Source organism: Anopheles funestus, chromosome 3RL (genome assembly GCF_943734845.2).
Source record: "Anopheles funestus chromosome 3RL, idAnoFuneDA-416_04, whole genome shotgun sequence".
Classification (NCBI taxonomy): domain Eukaryota; kingdom Metazoa; phylum Arthropoda; class Insecta; order Diptera; family Culicidae; genus Anopheles; species Anopheles funestus.
Window position 1 is genome coordinate 39582833 of NC_064599.1, and position 27621 is coordinate 39610453.

At 41.8% G+C, this 27621-nt stretch overlaps 1 protein-coding gene across 2 annotated transcripts in view; it reads right to left on the minus strand.

Annotated features, from left to right (window-relative positions):
- The window catches only part of LOC125768821 (uncharacterized), a 62288-nt gene extending 35225 nt beyond the window's left edge, over positions 1–27063 (minus strand). Inside the window, exons 1-3 of one of the 2 annotated variants that reach the window (XM_049436988.1) lie at positions 26666–27063; positions 13963–14754; positions 2125–4300 (exon numbers count right to left, since the gene is read on the minus strand). In XM_049436988.1, the coding sequence (XP_049292945.1) occupies positions 2125–4300; positions 13963–14507 (2721 nt within the window). In that variant the 5' untranslated portion in view covers positions 14508–14754; positions 26666–27063. Of the gene's footprint in view, positions 1–2124; positions 4301–13962; positions 14755–25535; positions 26616–26665 lie in introns of those variants that run through there. The other variant, XM_049436989.1, reaches the window with a different exon arrangement.
- Between the last annotated feature and the right edge of the window lie 558 nt (positions 27064–27621).

A 27621-nucleotide genomic window follows, 5' to 3' on the forward strand; every position in this document is an offset into this window, starting at 1 on the left:
AGTTAACCAATTACACGGTCGCTGGCGGGAAAGTATTTACTTTGCTTTTTTAGCGTGGATTTCAATCAGGATTGTTTAGGATGATACCCGTAGGCGTCGTGCGGAGGGGACTTTAATGCTTTGTTATTTATATGACTGCAACGTGATCTCGTTTTATCTTGATTTACATTGTACTACATTAACTGAATTCTTGTGCTAAGGGAAAAATAATAAATAAGTGTTTACAAGAGTTCAACAAAAGAGTGCTCTTTTGCATTTTTCTTTCATCATTATCAATCGATAAATACGAGCAACTCCAACTGTACTTCAATGTCATATTGAGGATAAACATGAACAATCAAATATTATTGCACATCTCTACAGCACACGCAAGACAAACCCAATCTTCGGTGTGATCGTCAGCATGGAAATGAGCAATATTGGTATTTACATTCCATTCGGTCCATACCATCATCCGCGTGCCAGACACCGTTATCGTTTGTTCGACACAAGCAAACAAGTAAACGAACCACCACGTGTGAGCCAACCGTTGTCAAACCTCGAAAAACTAATCCATCGTAAATTAGTCATTTTTCCATCACAAAGCTTACTGCACGAATACGGTCCAACACAGCACGGGGCCAATGGTTGGTATGGAAATCAACAACCAAATCGAATGTTTGCAACAATCATCTCTTCCATGGGATACTGGATGTTTTTTTCTTTTTTTTTGTAGTTAGGTCCGTTTTGTTGACACGGAAGTAACGGCCAGCAGTATCCCATTCGTTCGATTTGCAAATGGTCAATGTTTGACGAACGAATTGGAAGCAAAATTGTCGCATGAACAAATTTCTCAAGCGTTTTACAAACACCACATTGAAACGCAATTTCAATCAAGAAGCTACCAACTGAGCGGCTATTTTGATCTGATGCTCGAACTGGAACCGATACCAAAACATTGCACCCCCGCGAATCGATTTCAGTTCGATGATTTTCGTGAATATTAAACATGATAATGACAAGTCAAATTTATTATTTACTTTAGCGAAGGCAGCGAAGGCACGAATGGAAGTTTTGCGCAATTGAAAATTAAGAACAAATCTAAAGCGCAAAGTTGTTATAATGTTAAATTGAAACGTGACATTTACTAAAATCTGCATCTTATCAACACCAAATCATCTCACTGATTCATATGTAAATAATTGATCGTAAACAGCGACGGTTATCAAAATTGCAAATTTCCATTGCAAAACGTTGCACTAAACTTGTTTCAAAATATGAACCAAGCGTCCTTGAGGTGTTTTAAAACTGTTTTAAAATATTTAAAACCGAAATCAAAGAAAACCATCCAATGACACTCGATGGAATGACCATGAGATTCTTTCGTGTTGGCTCTGAAAACTCTGAAACAGTTGACCCATCCTGCGCCATTATGAACGTTCCCCTAGTGGAAGGTGCAGCTTTCCAGCTGATGATGCGGCAAAAACTGGCTGTGAAATATGTCTGACGTCCCACTGGTAAAAGAAATACACACATACACATGCAAGCCATTTTCGGGGTTGAATGATACGCAATCAAAATCGCCAGCGCCGCCACCAACTTTGGCAATGAACTTGGAAGATGGCCGGGTGGGTTTTAAATTTCGTCGGCTTTTTATATATTCGCATCGATCTTACGAGGGTCAAATCTATTTTGGTTGAGAAAGATGGTGTAATAATACTCTTGGAGAAATAGCTAATACACAGTCAGATGTGTGGATAAATAAATTTTACTTTGATTTGATTTATGGGAATACAAACAGCATCACGAAAATAATCTTAAAAGAGATATTGAAACGAAGATGCGCAGATGAATCTTTAGACGTCCTCTAGACTATTCATATCCTTAGCATCCAATTCTGAATTCGAAAATGAATAGTACAATGGACAGAAAGCGCATGGTAACTTTGAACAGACATAAAGCGATCGTTTTGATGATCATTTAAAGCTCAAAAACAAACAAAACAATGGTGATCCTTACTGTGATCCTATGATAGACTGTTCAAAGTAGACAACATCGAAGCACAATTCTATGGCTAACATTTCCCAATTCCCAAACATGTTCTCTAATCAATCCGAAAGCCGTAAAAAATTGTATGCTACTCACGTAAGAAATGCACACCGTACTCTTGCGGCCGAGCTTCATCTTTCGGATCAGCGTCTGATGTGGTGGGTGTTCCTCGCGATTGGCACCATAGTACAGCTCCCAGCAACTCGGCTTGTTCTGGTGCCATTCGAGCAGCATCTTCTCCTTATCACCGAACTGGCCATTGCGCGACTTGCCGAGGCTCTCCATCAGGATGATGCGCTCGAGCGTGATGTTGCGCTGCATCTGGTTGAAATCACAGTGCGCCATATGTGGCCCCCCGCTCCCACTATCACTCAAACACTCACCCTTCGCTGGGCACCCATCCAGTGGGTCGGTTTTCAGCTTTACACGTGACCCACGCTTTACCCTATCACCCTCCACCGTTTCATCTTCCGGCATACCTATACTGACACTTCGGCAATCAACACTACGGGCTCCTGCGCCACCGCGACTAGTCGCCGTCACGAACGTCTTCCCAACCTCACCGTCGTCACTGTCCGGCATATCGATGGCCACATTAGGATCCGTACGCTCGCAGCCCCCGTACCGATTGCAGACACGAATTTCATCACTATTCAGGTAACGCTGCTGGCAACAAAGTGAATGTAATCCACCGATGGAACCCGGTTGACCCTGCTGCCGCACTTCCTGGGCGAACGGATTCGGTGGGCTGCGTCGGTTAAGCACCAGTGCTGCGGCTGGTAAGGCTGCCGGCGGACGTCCCTCACATATGTCCGGTGGTAGCACTTGATAGTACGGTAACAGCGATTCCGAACCACAGGACGTAGAATATGGTACGGCACCAGTTCGCTCGAGCAACTCGTAATCGTGCTCCAGACTTAGAATTGATCCAGAACGGGACCGATTACGTTGCTCGACCGCATTCTGAACCGCCACCACCTTCGGTTCCCGGCTCATTCCCTTGCAGAAGCGTCGAATTTCGTTCTCATTCTTCTGGTTCATCGTCCGCAAGTACCCGTCCAGATCCGCCTTCAAGATGGCAATGTTTTTTTCCAGCTCCGTCTCACTCGGGCCGGGATCCTTTACGAATGGATTTCCCGAGCTCGGTATTCTTGGAGCAGCATGTTCCTGTTGTTGCTGCTCTGTTCGCTGTTCCAGCAGTGTGTTCAATTTGCCCCGTATCTGCTCTAGAATGTTGCGCGTATTATGGAACTCGAGATATTCCTCGTACTGGGACTTTTTCCGACTAGTACCCTCTGTTGGGCCATCCGTTACTTGTTCGCGCATCGCGTACATCTCACTCTCGGAGATCGAGGACAACGTTGGGCTCTCAAACCCAATCAGATTCTGACTGCTATGGTTTGCCATACGGAACGATTCCAGGTTAATGTCCATGAGTGAGTCGTCCGTATCGAGTGGCCAAATCGGTCGAGGGATCTGCCCATCATTGCCCTCCATAATGACGGACAGCTGTTGCTGTTCTTGCTGCTCCTGAGACCCTTCCGAAACTTGACAACCTTCGGTACAATCTGCTCCAACAGCTCCACTACCTTCGACACCAATGTTTGAAGATGCGTGTAAAGGTTGTTGAGCGACAGACGCTCGCATCACGCTTATCTGCACAGGTACGGCCGGTGATGCCAGCGACGAAGGATAGTAGTATTGCTCCAATCCGCGTATATTGCGCTGCAGTTCTGAAAGCTCCTGATCATTCCCACCCCGCTTCTTATCACAGCTGGCACCAGTTTTCGCTGGCTCACTCACCGTCTGATTTGCTGACTTCACCGTGCTCGAACGTTTTAGGTCGCCGTCGTCTTCAAGCCGCTCGGTACGTGGACAACGATCGATCGGTTCGCAGTAGATGTGTTCATCCACCGAAGAGCCACCGGTCGAGTAGAGGTTGGTGCTGTAGTAACCCGACGAGCCACTTTTCTCGGTCGAGTAGTGTGAGGTAGAGTTTACGCGTTCACGGCTCGGTGGCTTCCCAACGACGACCTCATCCATTGGTTCACGGTGTACAATACTGGTGCGCGGATGCGTTGCCAAGCGTCCCCGCTCACCTTCCGGCAGTCCTTTATTGCCATGGAAATCAGTCGTCCGAGGTGCCACCGGGGCCGCATCGTCTGGTTTGGTCTTTTTGTCCTCTTTGCGCGTATGCCGCGGGTGTCCACCTTTAATAGTTGGTTCGCTCTTCTTAATCACTTCGTCCTCAGCAAAAGATTTTGCGTTAGCACTGTGGGAAGAAAACAAAAATGCAAATTTTAAATAAACAATATTCGATAGTTATAAAAAATAATACAATAAAACGGTTAATTATAATATATTTTCCTGTATTCGGGTACAAAAGCCATATGAAACATTTGGCAGATATAAATAGGAATTCTTTTACGAAATTACGAGAACCTCCATAGCTAGTAGTTTCTGACGAACTATCTTCCAAATACAGATCAATAATTTCTGTGTCAGACTTTTATTTCAATAAACAGAATCTATACAAATTGTGCTTGATATAGTTTGGTATACTTTTTTATTATAGTAATTATAACAAACTATACACAGTGTCCAAACCCAATAGATAAATAATGAGTCAGCAAGTTCATCAACAATGCCTAGGTGTTGATAAACTAGTTGCTAATCATAAACCGGACACCGGTTTACCTATAAAATTTCCCTTTCCTGCGTGCAGCACACATATTGTAGCGTCGTCATCATCAGCTGCAGTGACACCATTTCGTACCGGTCGTCCTGGAGAAGCCTACCGACCAGTCAATGAACCTTTGGAGCCTGCAGAGCAATGCAGATTAGCCGCTCACTACCGAACACGTCGTAAATGTTTCGAATGCAATACAGGAGTGGTGAATGAGTGGCCAGTTGCCGTCCGTTACTGCATACCCATTTGCCAGTTAGTTGCCGTCAATGACTAAATAAAATAAAAAGTATTCCGTTCAAGAAGGTGAAAGCCGATCGTGGTGTAGAAATAGATCGGTTGACCCTATCGATCGGTCCTAAAAAACCATTCCACACCTGGGTCTAGTATCATTTCACGACACACTGTTGCTAAATTTGCATATTTTAGACACTATCTTTCGCCGTCCAAAACCAGTGCAGCCTTGCGCAATCTTCGGTCAGTAGTAGATGGTGAAGAAAGCAGTTAAACGTGGCTAGATGGTGCGAAAGAGGTGGTCAATACAAGGCCAATAAAACAACTGCCCCGAATGTCATTGCCTTCACTGGCAGAAGCAGTTCTGGGAGAATGAACATGCACCTTGTTCTGTAAGTGGCTCTTACCAATGTACAACCTCTAATGTTGTTTCATAACGATCATCGCACATCAAATATGCACAGAAATGAAAAGAAAACTCGTTCTATTATTTTTATTGCAGTATGCGGAGCACGAAAAGAGAGTGGACATAAGGTTCACATGAACTTTAATGCAGTTGGGTCCAGATCGTGTCTATGTAAAATTATTTCATTTAGTATAGAGGAAAAGTTATCATCAGACTGTATGTTTGTCGTGGCAAAATAATTATGCCATGTCAAAAAATCCACGATGATTCTCAACATTGGCGATCTGGCATTCTGGTGTGGTTACGTCTGAAGAGTATATTAAACATGGAAAAATTTTAAGTTTTACTTTCAACAGAGGTGTAGATGTTAGACCGGTCCACGATGGAATTTTCCATGTGTTTCAGGTGCTCTTCTCGTTCTGAAATATTCCCACTCCATGTAAACGAACAGTAGCGATTTGTTATCATGCAAGTTTTGTGAGAGTTCTTCTTGTGTTTGTAGCTGATTTTTGTCTATTTTTTTTTCTTTACACTCGTTGTTGGTAACTCCAACATAATTTCTCAAACATTGGAAAACAAAAATAAATTTTAATTTACATAAGACTGTTGCAAAATGTCTTCAGTAAACGTTTCGAAAAAAATGGAGAAAAACTTGCCAAATTTTTTTTTATTATCAATTAATTATGGTGCTAAAAAATAAACAAATTTCATAAATACGTTTTAGCACCCATATTGAAACAATATTGATTAACTGGAAATTTTTGTAGGTCAAGTGTAAAGTTAGCATTTGCCCGTTAGCACCCTTCATGTCCAGTCAGTAACGTACCTTTGCAAACATCACAAACATAGGAAATCAAAACGTTCATACGTAATGGTAGAAAAGGCTACCAATTTGACCTTTCACACACATCTAACAACATGTAGATACATTGTTTAGCGTTATACAAAAAGACAGCACTTGGGGTGTTTCTTTCACCACAACGGCGTACTTTCACAACTTTACCACCTTCTTTCATTCCCTTCCACAAACACGTACACTACTACACATCTGTCCCATCATATCATATGTTGTGAACTGCAGCAGAGTGCCATAGCTAAGTTCTAAATGCAATTTCAGTACAACAAAAATAGTGATGGTGTAGACGTATCCTACTCTTTCATTCACTTTGCTTCTTCACTTCTACGGAATTCTTCGGGAAACTATCTAATGCTAGCTTATCTCAGCATTACACGAAACGCAATATTCAATACTCATCGACAACGGTGTACACATGCGATCGCTTGACCGGAGTATCAAAGGCCAGCAACCGCCTTGTTTGAACTTACCACCGGTTTTTCCTCGACCTGACACTATCAGCACATGTAAAGGAAGTAAAACTACACCACAATCTGATGCCTCGAAACTTTTGCTGCACTGCACACAACAAACAGGAACAAATTCCTAGAAACTACCAGATGATAACACAGATCCGGTTTTGATGTGTTCTGCACTTTTGAACAACGCACTGAACACGCACACAGAATGTTGACGATCTTTCAAATCCCAGCCCCACCCCCGAATAATCCACCTTACGGGTGTTTTATGGGTAAATGATCTAGATTTTTGGATTTCCCAGTAATGGGGCCACATGGAACGGAACGGAACGGAACAACAGCAGTGACTGAATTCTGCATGGGCTACTGATGACTGTTTTGAGCACGAACGAAAGCAAACCGAGCTTCTGATAGACACGGGTAGAAATGGAAAAAAAACCCTGTGCACTCTTGTGAACGTTGCACAAAGAGACAACAAACGTAAAGAAAGTGAGAATTTGTGGTGGTTGGTTCGGATAGGCGCCCTAGGGGTGATGGTTTCCCGTTAGTACGATTTTCACTCTCACTGCATCTGTGCAGCATGGAACCGGTCTTGTTCGTTTCGCGATGCAATTCGAGATGCATTTGTCTATTTTCTTCCAGATTGTACATAAAAGAAATTTTAAGTTGGACTACCTAAACCCACCTGCTTTAGCAGTTTCAATTAACCTTTGCATATTTTGTTGTTGTTTTTTTTATTTAATAACCTTTGGCTTAGTTAATTCTTTAAAAATAAAAAATAATAAACTTGAATCTGAGTTTGTCTCATTCCAAATTTTATCTAAAACTTCAGCTTTTATACAATTTAAGAATGTCTCTTAAATGACTAGAGATATTTCTAAACTTTTGCTGTTTACTTAAACGATAGGTTAAACTTTAAGTCTAACCTACTTCAACTATGGTTGAACTTTTTTAAACACTTTCTTGGACTGCTTCTTACTCTCCAGTAAGTTTTTGCAACTATTCTTCCTAGCTACATTCCATGCAATTTTACGGTACAAGCACATAATTCGACCACCTACTTGAGAGTAGAACATGTTGAAAAGAAAAGTGCAACTGCGGAACGACCGCAACGGAAAAAGGCTCAACCGGTCCAATGCAAACACCGCAAAAACCGGTGATGATCAGCTTCGTCACGCCCCCCGGGAGCACTTGGGAGTCAGCAGTAGGAAGAGAAGAGCGCAAGAGAAAAAACACACCAACAGCGGACAGACGAAAATGGAAAGTAAACCTGGAAAGTAACCAGCAGCCCCATTCAGTAGTTGTAGAACGAATGTTTGAAGACTGGGAAAACTTGTAAACTTTACGGCCTTTGGAAGCTGTGGTGGAAATTTGTACCTCAAAAGAAGATTTGGTTTATAACAAATTAAATAGTTTGTCCTATATTGTTAAATTTTATAAATTCTACTATCAACAAACATTAATGTTCCGCTAAAAGAATTTTGTGAGAAAATTCATTTACTTGAAACTTTAAGTTAAGAATCGTCCACGAACTCGAAGATTTATGATTCTCTGAATGAATCTGCAAAGATTCTTAAATCTCTGAAGATTTCTGAATCCCCAAAGATTCATGATTTTACGCATATTATTATTATTTTAATTTTATGTATATGTCAAGTACAGTAAGTATTATATTTTCAAATTCGGCCCGCTGAAAATTTCTTTGTATAATATTTTTTTTAGTTCACCAAATAAACAGTTAATAAATTCATACATATTTAAAGATTCTGGATACTTGAGAGATTCATTGGAAATTCAAAATTCTTGAGCTTTATTAGATTTCAAAGAAATCATTGAGTTTTCATCAATATATGTAATAGAATTTCAATTTCAAGAAATTCATACAATTTAAGAATGGAATGTAAAGTAAATTGATGCTTTCTGCATTATCAATCCATTTTCTGATTTGAGATAATTGAGCATTATACTATTTGAATTTTTTATTTACCTTTTAATTTAGAATTTCCCTTTCTTTAGTTTTTCATATTATAGAATGACCTTTTGAAGCATCAAACAGCATTCCTAAACAAATTAAAGGGTTCATCTCAATACCAAACGTTCCAACACGTCACATGTAACTGAAAAATGCTCCGGAAATTAACATACACTTTCACTCTTTTTCCCCGTAATGAAAGAAAAAAATCAATCTTACTTCTACCGGAAGTTTAAAGTTAAAGAAACACTCCCCACTAGCATTGAAAACATTTTGCGCACTCTCACAATCCGGACACTAGGCAGCATCCTGGAACAAAAGTTTCTAGGTCATTCCTACCGTTTGTATCGGCCCTTCCAGCAGCTGATCAGCTCCCGCGAACAGGTTGAAGATTCCTTCCTCACATCACACATTGCAGTGGCCACAGCGTGCAGCTAACGAGCATACCGGTTACCTTCGTATTTCACTACTTTTTTGTTTGTTAGTACCTCAACCCGGAGTAGGTCAGCGTATGGTATCGTTTGGGTGAGTGGAGTGAAAATAAACATTAGATTCCTCATTGCACATTACGATCCGATCTTGCATTGATCGATTGTGCTACATCTGATACGGGCGCACGTCTGGGGCAGTTCTCTGAATGAATTAATGACTCTTTTTGCCTTCTTCTTTTTGGTTCACATCGAAGAGAGTGAAATCATTTGTCCGCATTTTGTCCGTACGTTTACGCTCGTCCCACTCTGGTGCTGCTACCGATCTATATCGATCGAGCATTCGGTGTGTAGTTCGTGTGATTGCTTACCAACCGCAACACCTTGGCGGCCACTGACCATCTTCAGCCACAACCAACCGGTATCTAGGTTTATTGCCAATCTTTACTTTTGTAGTTACTGAAAATTAGCACTGACACGCCTCGATCGTGTATGCAGAAAAATGAAAATTATCTCTCATCAACGATTAGTTGTGGGAAAGGGAAGTTTTTCATCATTTCCCTCAAACAACCTTTACAATTGCAAACTCTCCAACACAAAAGAACGCAGCGGCATTAAGAAAGTGAAATATTTTCCCCGACAACCAAAAGAAATAAGAAAAAGTGCATTTCTTTTCATTGCAAAATGAAATACTTTTGCTTACTAATTTGCCACTCGATTTATTGCCAGTCAGCAACCACAAAGAGGTCCTACGTGAACCTCACTACATGTTACGATGGTTCGTTTCAATGGTAACATCTTTTCAAATTTACGGCTTACCATCCTTCAACGCAGGATGCATTTTACACCGAAATACTACACGGAAACATAGTAAGATGCTAAAGTTTCCATTTCGTTTTATTTTTTCCAAACCATAGACGTACGTTACGTTTCTCTTCGTGAATTTTATGGTTATCGTGCAAATGCATTTCACACCGGATAGAAAATGTTTCGCCAACAGACCATTTTAGTATCTTAAACTTCTCACTCTTCAGCAGTACAGAAAACAAGCTCCGTGCTACCCGTGTGTCGATATAGAAAATGCCACCGGTTCCGAAGGTTATTTCCGGTGCTCGGAGAAGAAAAATTGCCTGTCATGGACACAAAGAAACCAATTTGATGCTACGCCAGGCGGTAATTCTTTGTCCAGAAAAGAAAATAATAAAGCGAATTTTTGTTGCTGGGCTAATCTGCTTCCAGTAATCGATACTATAAAGTTTAGAGCTGCTTCTGCGATGCAATTCAGTGCACTAAGGAAGATGTAAATACCGTTGAGATCTTAATACCAAAGCCGATGATGGGAAGAATTCATTTTTTTTGCTATACTTACATTCTAAGTAAGTCTTCTATATGTTGTAATGAGATACAAGCAATCTTAACTACGTTGAGATTACATTTTTATAACTTTGGTTTCGCCCAAGAGATCGATGCGGCGTGGTGATTTATAAAATTTACTTTCGAATAAATAAATCAAATTATAATTTAATTATTATGATGACTGTTTCTTTTAGTATAAACTTTTTTTTGTAACTTTCTTAAACCAAACAAAATTCCCTTTATGCTCTGCACCGTTGAGATACTTAACCATTGACCACAGACATAACCTTTTGCTATGTTTTAATGATGGAGGACACCATACGTTATGCAGCGGTACCGAAAATACCAAGGAAATCCATTGACCAACAGGGTGTTCGATCAGGCTCCTCAACGGGCAATGCTAGTTACAGCAACATTTCGGAAGCATCAATTAATGATATTTAAACCGAAGGCACCAGGAAGGCATCAATCTGATTGATCGTTCGAATCTAGCGTGTGTAGGAGTTTATGATACACTCGCAGAATCCTCACATCTTTGATGGCCTTCCAATTTTTGCACCAATTCGCTACCCAAAAATGGGGTAAGCTGCGCTGAACGACAGTCTGCACGACACGTCACGGTTTGATTTTCACGGACTGAAAATCCGATTCGACTCGACAATGTAAATACAGCCTTCGATATCCGCTTGGGAATGTCAAATCGATCGTGAGTGTCCTATTTTGGGAGGGCAACCGTCAGATACGAAACCAGAACAAAAACCGAACCATAAAACATACATGATCTTTCGCCTCTCTGTCCAGCATGAGAACCTATTTTATACTATTCTTATTAACACTTTCCATCAAATAAATAACACACACCAACCGAAAAAGATTCATTATAGGCGCGTGCTTTGAGCGGGACCATCATGCAAATTTGCGATCCCATCGCGATCAGCAAGCCTCATTAAAACGGATGATATTGGACTAATTGGAAGCGCCCAAATGCACCAAATCGTTTACTAAACGAGCATGATTGCATCGCGTCGCACCCTAATGCCGCTATTGGACTCGTTCCAGCCAGGCAGATGAATATTTATTCGTCTATATCCATAACGACCTCAACTCGATCGCGATGAAACGACACATATGGACACCTTTTTTTCGGGGGGAGGGGGAGATCTTTTCCTTCCTTTTTCCTAACCACCTCGCAAGCACGTGACGCACGCAAGCACCGTGGAACAGTTTTCGGACGCAAATGAGACTAGCCAGCTCGCGAGACCTTCACGTTTGCGGTATGCCTTTGATCCGATCTCGTACATCGTTGACGATCGTCATCGTGATCTTCACGCTTTCGCAGCTTACCGATTGGGTGAAGGTTGCATTTGCGCGAGGGCGGAACAGCAAAATTATTAACAAGCGGATTTTCCGGCCGAAAAAGCTTCTACCCCCGTTTTCGCCGCTAGGCATCATCATCCTTCGGCAACATACATCTGAACGTCGTTCTCGAGAGTGTAGATTTACGATTTCTCCATGCATGTAATGCCCATCGCCAAACATTAATGGCAAAAGGAAAATGTTTTGTTAGGTAAATCACATGAAGTAGTAATTTAAAATCCCGAACCTACTTAACAATCGGCACTCATTAAACATATGAAAACTATCCTTTTGATTATGGGACAGTTGGAGAGTGGTTTTAATTTCAAATTAACGAGCTCATCTCGTTAATCGGCTGTAAAGTTACTTGACCGACAAGAGCCATCATCGTAACGGCTTTACTTTCCACTGACAATCATACGTGTGTTTGAGTCATCAATAAAGAGTCACAACGCTTCATAAATCTTAAATGATACGAATTTTTTCTTTACATAACCACGAGACGTAACAATGTTCGATGTCGGTAATTAGCTCGACAAATTTGCAAAAGATAGCTTTCAACATAGGAATATTTTTTTACATTATAACTTTTAAAGAAAGTTGAGTAGAAATATTTGTTCTACTCAATTTAAAAACAAAGAAATCAGTTTTTTATGGATAAGTGTCTATTGAATGTAATATTTTCCTATTATTTATTTTTCAAAATTTCAAATTTCTCATGGATGATCCACATGTGACGATCTTAGTAGATTAACTCTATCGGGACATAATATACATGGAACTCAACTTTACCCTATTGCTTGGTTGTTTAAAAAGCTGACAGCGAAGTTCTGACATAAAGGTCAAGTTTGCGATTAACTGACCATGATTCTTGGACACCTTCAGATAGTAGCGGACAAGACTGTTTTGACTCTCTAAAATTGTTTATAATATTGTATACAATAAAATATGTATCATCGTTAGTCAGTTTAATCCTGTATGTATAATTATATTAATCGCTAATAACATGCTTGACCCATATTCAAGTCTTGACTTGTCCAACACCTCCATAGCGAAAACAAAATGCCACAGAAAAACCTTGAACAAAAGTGTCCTCCTGCCATGTACAATAGCAAAACAAACATAATCTCTCGACTGCAAGCAACATGTCGCAAAGTCATTAAAATTACTTCAACATAAACAAACGAATCAATCCAAATAAATCAATCCGAATGATATGCAACGCAGACGTTCTGTTTGCCGACACAGGGCACTGTGACCGTTGGTCTATGCCTTTCGCTTTTTGGACTGCACCCGAAACGATAAACCAAGCACAACCATTTCCACGAATGGACAACATTCTCGTACCACGGAATTTCACACCTATTATAGTCATCCCGAGCTTCAGTGGATCAGCTGAGAAATTAACATAGCAAAACGGTTGGTATGATTTGCTGTTGTTGATGCTGTAGCTATTGCTGCCGCTTTATGCCTCATTCATGCCCAAAACAACCTACCCCGGGCGCATGTCACGACTTTATTCAATTAATGGACCAAACAACCACCTAATCGAAAGCAACCTGTTGAAATTGAAACGCTTTGTAAATATAAGCGCCTGCTTCCGGCCTTAACCTCCGTGGGCCGGCTCTTGAAGGGCCGCTGAAGCTATCGTAGCCTTATTAATTAATTGTCCTGCTAGAATCGTGCACCAACCGCAGCGAGCGAATGAATGAAACAGATGGATAAAGCGAAATAAAGATCAAGTACAACGATGTAACAATTTATCATCCCCCCGAAATGTAACCCACTCGCGGCACGGAGATGATGTACACTGTCGGGGTCTTTGGGCCGGTATGCGCGGGCTAAACAAACTCTACGACCTAGACGCCAATCAGTGACGAACGGCTTTGGAGCAGCTCGATGATTCGTCCATGTTTCGGAGGCATAGCCTTGGGAAGGGTTCGTCTCGTGGCGCCCTTCGACCGTGTGAAGACCATTCCGATGGGTTAATTGATAGCACATTCGGTAAAGTTGGATAGAAAGGCAAAAAAATCGTCACCGTAGGCCGTCTTTCGAGGTGGACGATTTGTCCTCGGGTAGTTATGGTAAGAGGGTCATCCAAGAGATAGAGGGCACGTGTATAATTAAACTCAAATTTTTTAAATAACATTAGGTACATATTTCGACTAAGAAAGGAACTCACCCACTCGTTGCACGATGTACTGTCCGCTGACGGAACATAGTCGAACTTCGTCTAGATCTTAGTCCTCCTCTAACAGCACCACCTCCATCATTACCGGCAGTACCTTCAGTAACGTGTCCACTGCCCGCCAACGTGTTGCTTCGCTCGGTGAAGGTTCGATCTCGGCAACCGATCGCACGCTCGTTTACCAGTACCGCATCCAGCGTACCAAACGATGCCGCCCGGACACCTTTCGTGCCAACGTTCGGTATCTTCGGTGATGGCGTCTGGACACCGTTCTCCTCGTCCGTGTGTATCTTGCACTCCTGCGGGAAACTTTCATTGAAGGTACGCATTGCTGCCGCACCTGCCAGCTTTAGTCGATTGCGAAAGATGTCCCCGAACCGGCGCACACCCGACCGACCCGAGCCTCTGCTCTGGTTGCTGATGTTGCTGAATGCATCCGACGGTTCTGTGGAGCTTTCGCGGTAATTTCGCCGCCCGACCGGACTTGCGCCGTGGTCACCCGGTCGCTCCTCGATCCACGTGGAAGACATGGTGGGCATCGCACGTGACGTCAAACGTCGACCCGTTCGGTGAGAATGTTGCTTTGACAGTCGCCCGTCAAAGCGTGTGTCATATTCAGCGATTCACAGCCCCAAAAATTGCTACGAATGAAAAAGCCTGCCAAGGATGAGGCTACTTGTTGCATCAAGCGCCCCGGTGATCGCTTAATAGAGCTGTTTTGCTTGATAACAAAAAAAAGGAAACCTTCGTACATTCAACGCATCAATCCCAACAACTGACAGCTTGCTGAAAATATACAAGCAGAAAGATATTTCAATTAAAAAAAGTTTATTAATAGAAAAAATGGGGAAAACGGTTGGAGAACTGGTGAATAGAATAATCAAACGTGAAATGAATATTTCGTAAAGGTTAGCCTATACTGAGGTCACTACTTTTACTCATTGTGTTTGTTAAATGACAACCGGCAAGAAGGAGCTTGATTGTAGTAAAGACCACAATTTATCATTGACACTAATCTAAGCACACTTCCGACAGATATCTTTATCGATCGACACTGATCTAAGCTTCATAATAAGTTATATACAATGCAAAAGGATTGCGCTATCCAATATCTTCCTTAAAAATTGTAAGTTTCTTTCCACTGCAAACGCTAATCAGCTCAACCATCAAGCGAAGAATTGTTCAGCCACCAATCATCACCAACATGGCAGATCGAACCTTCACGGTTCAGTGATAATAATTAATCCAATGAGCTGCTCATCAGCTACCCCCGTTGTCACTGTTTGTCAGCTGCTAAGGTTTAAAGGACAGGCAAGGCAACTGCACCACGGACCAACGACACTGTTAGTCCTGTAAACCCACACAATTCCGGCACACAATCACAAATCAATACTGGAGGCATCTTTCATCGATGATTATGTCATCAATTAGTGGTGTAGTGCTGTATCACAATCGTATCATTTTGGATACGATTTTGTGCGCTTCACTAGACGTACCTCGCTACTAATTGGAAGCGAAGGACAAGGGCATCCTCTAATCATATAAAGATATCCAGCTTCAAAAAATGGAACATCAGCTAGGAACGCCACTAGCGACGGCCCACTCGTCTACGGACCGCAATCGAACCGGAAAACGGGCTGTATACTTCGCAAATGAGTATTTTAGCAAGAATCCTAATGAGGTCCATTCTAGGAAGTACATTATGATATTAAAGACGTCGCGGAATTTCATATTTAAATGTCAGAATAAAACATTCAAAATGCTCAAATAGGTGTGCCTTACGGTAGCTCCAAGAATTCTCAATATTTACTTACACCACATCACGCCTAAAATGGGCAGAAGTCGTCGAAGGACCAACTTATAAACTATGCTCAATCACGCGCGCAAATCGTTCACCTGTTTGCTTAACTTCACATTTTTGGGCAGCGAATAAGCAAATGAACGCCCCTTTAAGGTTGGCCAGCAGCAAACACACCGCAAACATTGTAAATGTTGCCATTTACTTACTTTGCTCACTACCAAATCGGTGTCCACATCAGCACTTTACAAAACGTGTGGCATCGGTCTGTAATGTCTTACAAAAAAAAACACCCTAAACCCTAATGCCTAAGTGCAATCGAATGTTGTCCATCTTGGTTCGCTAGATCGAAACATTGTTCTCCTTTTTTCCTCCACACAGCAGCTGTTGGTCGACGGTGTGTCACTTGATTTGCCTGCCAGTGTCCATCGCGTGTGTGTGTGTCTGTGTGGACAGTCCGATCAGTTTACCCACGGTTCGGCTTGGTTGCAAACCAATTGCAGCTAGCATTCACTGCTGTAGCTTGCAAACCTGGTGCACAGACAAACCTCTAACCTAGTTTCTGTGAGCGAGACAACGACCAAATGTTCCCCTAGAAAACGCCACTGTGGTCAACTTCTCCGGAGTGGAATTCTCCGCCGGCCAGTTGCCTTCTCGGTGCTGGGTGGAGTTCTGTCGGTTCTTGAACCGTAAGGGCACGGGTGTCAGCACGTGCCTACCTTAAGCGATCACTTTCACTAATCACTCCATTAGTCCCTGGGATCTTAACCTGCAAACCTATCCTTTAACCTGCCACTGGCGCACGGTTTACCACTTGCCAATGGAAAATGGCCCAATCCTCGATGCCAATAACTTTATCGCCGACGGGTTCGACCGAACCGAAACGGTGGTCAAAGGTACAGGCCTAGGTGAACTGCTGCTGCTGCTGCTGCTTGAGAATTTGGGTCAGCGTAACATTTCGCAAGCCCTCGAAGAAACATTGCTTCGCCGAAGTAGCGTTAAAAAAACGGCTCCTAGGACTCTCGGGACCCACCGAGTGGGTCACCGAGGGCTGACAAACGTTCCACTCGCTGCTGATCAATCGATTGATCGATAGTCGACGGTTTTGCACTCCAAAATTAAATGAACCAGTTTGGGTTGTACGTGCAGGCGCCGACATCGGTTGGAAGGCGGGTGGGGCACACACAAAGGCGTCCTGTTGTTTGTAACATAAAACCGACAACATGTCACTGCCCTCGTCTGCCCGGACCAGATTGGCTAGCTTTAAAAGCCATCGAACCCAGTCTGAAGATACCCCTCGAGCGGTGTGCGCTCCGTATGCGGCACACTAATCGCTTGGGATTTTGGTCCAACAATCAACCGATGGCATCACGATATATCTAACGCTTTGGAAACTGGATTTCTCACTTGCACACCAGACGGCTTCTTCAGAAAAAGGGCGTTGGCATACATTTTTATCTGCGAGTACAATATAATGTAATTACGACCATCGTTAATCATTGGCACGAATTCGACTTTGAGTGGAGTCACCGATTGAAGCAACATCACCAATTGTTGCACAACTTTGGTTCGCATTTAAATCCTGCTGCGGGACGCGTCGGAACAAGCCTCGTTACATCGCCGGTGTAGTCAGAATCAATATTTTGATTGATTTGGGTCAATCCGGCCGCTCCTGCTGCTGAACAGAGCAATTGCACACGCTGCGTTGAGGCGATCTTGCCAAATCATGTCAGGTAAATTGATTTTACCAAAACGTCTGCTCGACAGTGTGCAGCACTCCGGTGGTGATTTAAATTTAACGCTTCACAAGAAACAATCTCAAGTGTTTTGATGTTTACCTTCTTTTTCGAACGCTATTTACATCTAAATCGCAGCAAAAAGGTATCGATAAAAAAAGCAGACTAGACTAAAATACGATGGGAGGTGCAGCTTTCTTCGCCAAATTGCTCCAGAAGTAGCCGGCAAATGGTTCCAAAATCCGTCGCCACATGTCTTCGGGCTACCATGAAGCGTTGTTTGGAGTGTTTTCTGTATTTGGCGTTCCATGTGCCCGCCGCCATCGGCACTATCACCCTGCGGCAATCAGCTGCTAGCAGTGTTGCTAGCAGCAAGTGGCAGACAGACCACCTGCTTAACCTACATCCATCCGTGCCTGTGTATGTGGACCGCACCGGAGCTACATATCGGTCGATCAACAATCTTCTACGGGTGCTCGAGAGGGGCACCTCTTCCTCCCCTTCGTCGTATCTTCACTCCATCTGTCCCTACGTTTTGTGGCGTGAAGTTCAGGTTAAGCCAAATTTACTGCCCTCCCGCGCCCGGCGAAAAATAAGGGGCAGCACCTCGTATTAGATAATTATTGCCTCAGTTTCCAATGCTTGCAGGCCGCGTGCCACCCAAGGGTGACTGAACTTGGAACTTCTGGCACCCGGGAGGGTGCGAGGGCAACCCGAACCGGAATGGTCGGGGCGTATCGCGTTTGACCTAGAATAGCCCGCATGGCGAGTTAGTTGGGTTGTTGGTGGGAATCGTGTGTGTGTGTGTGTTGGCGATGCAACTACGAGGCAACTACAAAATGGTTTAGCTTTAATTTTTTACCTGTCATGTGAGATTTATGTTAGTTTCTTTTTTTTTTGCTATCTTCACCCACCTCGATAACACCCTGTGGCCTGGGAGGATGTTGCACAATCGATGCAACCTGTACAACTAGAGGTACGGGTTTGGATGAAGTCTTAACGGGGAGGATGGAAGTTTTTAAGTGACCTTAGACTTTAGAGTGAGTGCAAATTCATGACTCTGTGTCGTGCAGAAGGTACCACAGTTTGTAGGTGTAAACATCCAAATTTGCATAATTACTTATATCTTCAAATCATTCCAAAAATCCTTGGAACTAATTTCATCGGACTTCTATAGTCATGTAAATTGCTATCTTCGTATTTCTAGTTTTGTTTACATCGTTGAAGAGATAATTTTAATTTCTTTATGCTACACCTCTAAAAATATATTTTATACATACTCTGAAAATTTTACATACGTTATATCCTAGCAAAATACTAAAAAATTGAATAGAATCCTGACCTAAAGCTTGTGAATCTAGTACCGACGAAGATACGCAATTGTAACACATTGTTATTAACCATCGTCTGTGTTCTTGTCAGGGATTTGATTATCATAATCAAAAATGTGCCATATATCTCCGATGTTATTGTTTCTAATTCCAAACCTTTAACTATTGGCCAAAGTTTCAAATTTATTATTGGTCTATTCTATGGTGAAGTTGATCTGGTGAGTTAAAAGGTTTATTTTTAAATGTTTAGATTTGCTGTGTTTGCGAATAATTTGTTAAATGAGGTACTTGTTCTGAGATTGATGATTTACTTTAATTATTTGTGCCACATATCAGAATAGTCAATACTTGATAAAGAATCAAATAGAAAATAAGATCTTCGAGAATGATGTCTCTTTTTTTATTTTTACACCTTCCACTAGGTAATATCACGCACAGTTTCTATAAAACTCCTGCATTTTCAAGAACTTTGAAAGGACACCGACAACTGGCGCCATATTAACACCCCCAAATGCAATCGTCACCAGACAAGGGTGACACGCTCATTAACAATCACATCCTGGCACTCCTGTCATCGAGATGGCTATCTTAAGGTGAAAATAAGGTCAATCTCATTTAAAATGCTCCATTTTAAGGGGGGGACCGTGAACTAATGAAAACTGATCCAATTTACTACGGCTATCAGTAGAAACTGGAGCAAAAACTCGCTCGCAAACAAGCAACACTCCAAATAAGGAGTAAAACACATCACAACTCAACACGAACAAAAATATTTGAGCTGGAGACAAAATACAATCAATTTTTACTGCACTCGCCAGGAATGAGTTTTTACACGGTTTGAAAAAAAAACATGACTACCCCACAAAACATGCAAAATTAATTCTGCGAATCGCTCATTTCGATTTGCTTTATCCTTCCAAAAAGGAGGAAGCATGTTTGTTGGTTAAACCCACGTAACCATCCCATGTCAAACATGGGTACGATGGGCGCAAGCGTAATGGGAACTTAATTAATTACAATGTCAGCGTGTCTCAATGACCACAAAAATCTACCCCACCAACGTCGCTTCATCACCGTCGGCTTCGGTGTGTCCTACGGGTCATTAAACAACGCTAAGGTAAAGCCGATCGGCATCACCAGTAGTAAGTAGCTGCCGGTAATCGTTTGCAGCAAAACTCCATTGCCGAATCGTTGCGCAATGCCAACGGTTGATTTGCATGTAAGCGCACGTAAACAATACTCCAATACGTTTTCCCACATCCCGATGGGCTCGATCGAGCGATGATCCGACAGGCATAGCCGGCAGACGTTGTTTGCAGACGTTACGCATCTTCCTGGAGGAGGTCATCGCAATGCAGGGATGGAAGGTTGCTGTAGAGACCTCGACATCCTCGGACCCTACCCAGCTAGTCCCCTGGAAGCAATTGGACACTTACGACCCTACACCAACGCCCCCCCAGGTTTGCAGTGGTTCACAAATGGTCATCTTTACCGTCTGACGTGACGTTTTGTTTATTGAGATGTAAATTTTTGCATTCCACTTCAGATCCACCCATGCAGTCGTCCGAGAATCGTCCGAGAGTTAGTTTAACGATCGAAATTTATGTACGCTGCTGCACAATGGTCGGAAAACGATCCACGGAGATGATGCCCCCGTAAGCCTACCGCTGGAAGGCTGCTGTTGTGGAAGCATTAGCATCACTGACGACTTAACTCGTTCGGAAAGCACGTCCAGGCCCCTTTTCGCAAAAAAAGGTTTACCGGGCACATATAGTTTAGTCGAACATCAATCCACCGAACGACTGGTAGACGGTTCAAGACCCCTCGAGGCATAGCATTTGATCTGTTCGGTCAAACTGATCGACAGCCGCATGCACTTAGGTAGCTTAGGATCGTGATTGGAATGTCTGGTTTGTCGTTCGGGCTCACGGGTTCACCACTTACTACTACCAACACCGTGCATCGTTTGCGTGCCAATCCTGTCTGAATTCACTCTAAACAACTACATTCCCCAAGCAAGCGTACCAGCATCCAGCGGGCAAAGAAAGCACCGGTGCACCGGACCGATGCAGCTGCAAAGCAAAATTCGCAAGGTAATGCTCACCCGCGCAACTAGCAACCCTGAACAAAAACTACAGCATAAAAATAAAAACCCTCCGAAAGTGAAAGTAGTCTGCAGTGGGATCGCTCCGGTTGCGCCAAAGACCAGAGGCGAAATGTTCAAAATTTGGAGCATTTCTCATTACGCCATCGGACGCCGCCAGTCTGGAATGGTTTGTTGTTTTTTCTGCCTTTTTTATGCAGTTCCTTCCCCCCCGGGGGGTGTCATTTATCTTGTTCCACCGTAATCGATCCAATTGTCCGGAACAAGGTGCCGAAGCAATTTGAATACCGTGCGCGAGTTCAGATACTTTATGCCATTTTATATTGGTACCCGTTCGGTAATAAATGATGGAGTGCAAATAAATGTAGCAGCTTTTGGTTTGTGCCTTCTCAAGGTTGTAATTCAACGGACTGTAATGCTAGCCTATTGTTGATGGATCAACAAAAGACGAAGAAAGTTGACCTTTAGTATGTTTTTTTAAATGATTTATAGTACGGAAATATTAATTCACCTTCTATGCTGTGTTTGTTTGGCATAATTTAAATACAATTATATTAAATCATTCTAGTTAGACATGAACTCAATTGCATCTAATTTCTTTTCTTTGATAATGCTATCCAAAGTTATAGTAATTTTGAGAATTTGATTTTTTGCATAAAATGTTTTAAAACTTATTAGTTGTTTTTTGTATGAAGTATAGCTACAAATGGAAATTCAATTGCTGAATTTCAAAAACTCACTTATGGGAATTTAATCGGAATGAGATAGTAACGAGAAGGAGTAAAAATTGTAACTCACTCAAACGATTGCAAATGACACGATCGAGAGGGAATCAGCGTTCTTCTCACAGAACTGTTAATGCACTCAACTGTGAGTTAAACAACTCACGAATGAGTTAAATGTTCTCTTTAAATTGCTATGAATGAGTTGTGCATCTTGGCGAAGAATTCAATCACAAACCAACTCACCAATGAATTAAATGACTCACAAATGACTTAAATCAGTATGAGTGAGTTGATAGTCGATCCGTAGAATTAAAACCATTCATTGTTGAGTTAAATCGGGAAGGATTTAAAAAACTATGAATTCTGTTATGAAGTATGAAATCGTGTTTGTATTAGAAAAATTTTTTATGAACATTTGAATTGAATCATCCTTAGGGAAGATTTTATCCACTTACTCGTTCTGAATCAGTAAACACACCATCAATCTAATGTAGTTTATTCATATCATATTTGAGGGTTATTCTGAGATTCAATAAAATAATTCAGTAAAATAAAATGAAAATTTTGATTACATTCAAAGATGTGTCAGAATTTAAAGAAAAAGGAAATTAATTGTACAAAATTTTGAAAACTCAAAAAAATCCTTGTTTTTCTATCAGAAACACATTTGTATAAATCGTAACCTTAAATAAGACTGTATTTCCATACCCTTTCCACCAAAAGATGCAAAATGTTCTGCATCATAAACATGCTTTCTCACGCGTTGCTATAAAACAAGATAACCAGTAAATAATGTTGCAACTTCCACCATGAGCGTAAATGTTTCCGAAGCTCTTTTTGAGTTAATGTTACTTCTGTACTTTTGCACAATAAGTCGCGAAGTTCAACTCGATCAGCAGACCACCTTCTGCTGGCCCAAATGTCTGCTCCAGCTTCTAACCACTCACGCGCACCCAGCCAGCAGTAGTAACAGTTGTGGTCATATCTGTGGTCGCATCTCGCTTCGCCAAAGCGAATGCTCACAGAACACGATCCGTTCGTACGTAGTGCGTCCACCACCCAAAAACCGTACCGAGAGGGCACTAAGACAGGGCGCATAAATCATCCCCAGCGTACACCGGTTGCCCTGAAACAAATGCCCGTGGACTGTGGACACCGACTCTATCATTCGCGCGGTGAGGGCCCATTCTATCGACACTGGAGCTTTGTTCTTCGACATTCCGCTCCAACCCTTCAGGGTTTCCCTTCAGCTCGGCATAGCCGTATCTGGGCTTTGCGTATCGTCGGTGCACACCCGCCACATCAACACGATATGGGGGACTTGCTTTTCGCAACAGCTACATCGCACGAACCCGTCCACACACACACACCTTTCATGGGTTGAACCCCAAACAAAACAACCAACCAAGACGCCCAGTCGCATGAGTCGCTGCCTCGTCGGAGAGTAACCGGCAACGTTTCTTATCCTAAGCGGTTCGGAAAACCTAGCTCGGAAGATTGCGTTTGTTGGCCGGGTGGGACCATTTGGGGCAGTGAAATGATTAGTTAGCGAGCGGGCAACGGAATGGAACCACCTCGTGCATCTTGGAAGATTTCATTAATCTAAAGGTGTAACTCTCCACGTTCCAAAAAAACGGTAGCAAGTGGATGAAAAAGCATCACGAAAAGAAGGGCAAAGTTGATGGAAAACTTTTTTGCTTTAAATATTTTACATTACAAAAGGAGTACGTTTTTAAGTCACCAGGATAAAGTGAAGTAATAGCACTCGTTATATTATCATTTCAAACTGTCTTATACTACGACTCGAAATCCACTTGTCCTTTGGTATGGTATCACATTACAGAAAGATCATATCAAAAAGGTCTTTTTTCACATATGCTTGCTTAAGCAGCTGAAGAAACACTTGCTGTAACCAAAAAAACGGAAACAATAAATTTAAAATATAATTGTACAACCCAGTGAAGAACACAACAATCAAAATAAATAAATCAGCCATTAAATTTACTAATTAAATCTGCTGCTCAACGCTACAAACATCCTTCAGAATCGTCACACTAGTTCTAGAACGTTATACAATCATTAGCTTTACACAATACCCGTATACTACATTACTGATATTTCTAATGTAAAACAATAAAACCTACATCACTTCGAGTGACACATTTTGGAAGGAAGTATTCCCCCCTAGTCCGGGCCCGATTAGATAAAATCTTTGGACAATTTTCGGTTACAATTTATGCGCGCCACAAGGTGTCAGCCCGGTGGCAGAGTAAAGTGCGAAAATAAAATATTAAACTTTACCATATCCATCCGCCATAAGCCAGGGTCACCGGAACGGCACGTCAGACCAATGATTCTCTACCGCTACGCTACAGATCAAATTAAGCTGAGAAAATCTATCGCACCGGTGACAAGGTTTTGCTACAGTTTCCGTGTGGTAGCTTTATTTATTTTTATTTTGAAAATCTAATGTGCCCGAACTGTGGATAAAAATCCAAACCATTCTTCGCTTTGCAAACCTGCGTAACTAATCACCATGAAATAGGCCAAAACCGAGCTCATAAACTATGGCAATTTTCCAAGGTGTTAAATGGGTGTAATCGATTTTGGATTGAAATGGATTTATAAATGAAAAAAATAAAGCAATAAGTGTTTAACTTTATTTTTAATTAATAAATTATTTTGTTAAATCAAAACTAAGAAAATAAAAACAATTAAATAATTTAAAAAACGTACAAAAAATATAAAACTGGTAAAAATCATGTTTTAAAAACAATTACAGTAAAACTTAAAGCATTAATTAATCAAAATAAACAATACATATGTAATACAAACGAAAAACAAGTAGTAATAATAGAAATTACTTCATCCTTCATGTTAACGGTTCTGTTGATCGGTGTCGATTGACAATCCCTTTTAATGGTACGAAACGACTAAAACACTACTAACCCAGCAACATCAATCGACCCAACACACTGGGTCCAGTGGGAAAATTAATGTACTTCTGCCTCATAGCAAATCATGGTCAAGATTAACAGCCAGTCAGTATAAATCACTACACCCCGTCCATCGTCACCAATGGTTGTGTGTGTATTTTCCGTGCATGTGTGTGTGTGTGTGTCAACCCTGCGAAGAAATATGGTACAAATTTAATCATCAAGGATTAATTCAAGCTCCCTTCGTTCCTATCCGTTCCGGATAAAATGGGATGCCAAATTCACGAAAGAACCATTCCGGTTGATAACTGACCAACTGTAAATCTTATCCTCGCCCAGTGGATGGAGGCATTAAAGCACTAGCTGCACGTTAGAGCCACTAAGCCAATCATAAACATCCCCAACAATTAATAAGCACTAATTATCCACCAGCAACAGCAGCCGATACGGTGTTGCTTCGCTGTCGTTTCTTCAGAAGGAACCAACAACGGGCAGCAAAAGCAAATCGGGGCGGCACGCGATCTTCCCGTCTGCCGAGTGTTATTAAATGGAAGTTGTTGTTTTTTTTATTTCGATACCGGCTGTTTCCTTCTTTTTTTTTGGCCAACACTTTTGCTGATCCCGTATCGTACCCGTTCCATCACGCGGTTCTACTGAAAACCAGGAATCCGAATACTTTCCGACACGTTTTGTTTTTAACCGCCTTCTCGCCTTTTTTATTTTTGGTACGTTCCGCCACTTTCGGTTCCGGTACGCCCAACGGTATGTGGGAAAATTCCACCCAAAACCTTGCAATCCAGATCAGTCCCGATTGGATGCCTCGTAAAGGAGGTAAACGTTGGATCCCGGAACGGCATATACAATTTTTGTGCTGCACTCATTATTGATAGATTATTCATTATTTGCTACCCTCATGTTAGTAGGGTGTGCTTTTTACCTATTTTCAGATAATTCACTTTGTTTCACTAACGACATACACTGGTGGGGTGCAAAAGTAGATATGGTTTGTTTGCTTTTCTTCATCATTAATTGGTCCGTTTTCTTCTCTAATTGATTATTTATTTCATTGTTTGTTCTTGTTGGCCATTTCTATTTCTCTTTCTTTTCCTCTTTTCTTTTCTAGTTTTGTTTTCAACTTTCCTAATGGCAATGTTTATCGTCACCTGCCTTCTTCATTCATTTCTTTCATTTTACCACACACACACACAGCTAGTACAATTTGTTTTATTTCTATTTATTTTGGCACGCCACTTCACTGCACTCATCGGCCATTTTCTTGCGATTGGGTGTGGGGCATTTTCTACTATTTGCTTTTCGCTTTCGCTTGCTCGTTCAACAAATTTTACCCCGTACCACAACACGGCCCAACAATGACGGCAATAACAAAAATACCAAAAACGTGTTGCATTTCCTTCACCGAGCATTATCACGGTCAATCACGGTGAACAGCGAAAACTTGCGCTCCACGTGTTCCTCGATTGTTCACTCACTCATGCACGCACGCACGCACGCACACCAGCACGCATGATTTCCGTTTTCCGTTAAATGTGCATTTCCCAGCAGTCAGAGGAAGTGTGAAATGCAACACCCTAAAGGGCGTTTTACTGGCACAAGTTACAATAGTCACAAGATGAAAATTACTACAGAAACTTAAGTTTAATTCACTGATAATAATCCGTAATGGTTACAACTGTCGCACCAAATAGTAAAAAAAGGATCCGATTTTTTTAATTGAGCTTATACGGATCCTCTTTGTAATGGCGGAAACGCAACACAGATAATAATTACATGTGATCTCAGGACATACGGACACACATACACAATACATCGTTTATTTCTTTTTTCTCTGCCTTTTCTTGCTTCCTGATCACAATGGCGCTCGAAACCGGATCACACAAAATGAACGATCGATCGAAGAAGATCGGAAAAATGGTGATCGTCCTGGATGGTGTGTGAGGTGTATCGCCAATAAAGACACATTTTTTGCTTACTGCTGGTCTTTCTAGCAGCCTACAGACTACTGAAAACAAATTTATTTTATGTGCAATAAAACATGCATTTTAATACCTTTTTTTCACGCTGATTACATCCACGCGTTGATCACTGTTTTCCCCCTCAGATGCATACACATTGAAAACCAAAACGAACCGACCCGTTGTCACCAAATCATAAGCTAGGCACACAGGCACACAATGCACTCGTAGCACAAATAATCACGAGATAACCAAATAAAAAAACGTAAATTTAACTGAACATAAAACACACGATTATCGCGAAAGATCGACTCCGGCCCGGGTGTTGCATCGAGCAGCACCGATAATAACCGCCCGGGTTTGCAATGCTCAAAGCGACGGTAAAGAAGCGACTGGCGAGAAACAATAGCACACGCAACGATACCACGATCGCTCCAAAACGGCCAAATGGTGGGCTCGTATGTAGTGTGCACAATTCCCACCGGCTGGCCAAAAGCACTAAAGTTTGCTCACGCTTCTTAGCTTCTCTCACCTGGCGCAGAGCCGGTTAGTGATGCGTGATCCCACTCTTTTGTGGTGTTACCTTTCTTGCCGAGTTTATTCCTTGGAAGGTATTGCTTTCGTGGTAAAAATATTTTTGTAAATTGTTCAGCACTCGTCATGATAAATATGGTTAATATTCTCAGATACGTAGACTTCACCTTACGAAGTGCTTTTTTTTATTCAGATAGAACGGCCTGGCCGTATTGATAATTACAATGCTTAAGAGATGAACATTTAATTTAATGTGAAATATGTATCGCTGACCCTTGACTTCTCCTGAGCAAAAAAGGTATTTAAGAGTTTTCCATCCATCTTCATTTTGGTCGTATGTCGTAGCAAAACTGACAAGGTGGAATTGGACGAGAATTCAACGGATTTCAATGCGCACTAAGAAAACTCTAACAATACTTCCATTTAGTGCATGAAATAGTGGAGTACTTTCCCGATTTTTCTGTAATTTGCAACATAATTTAATGAATTAATCCATTAGTGTAGTCGATAAATTAC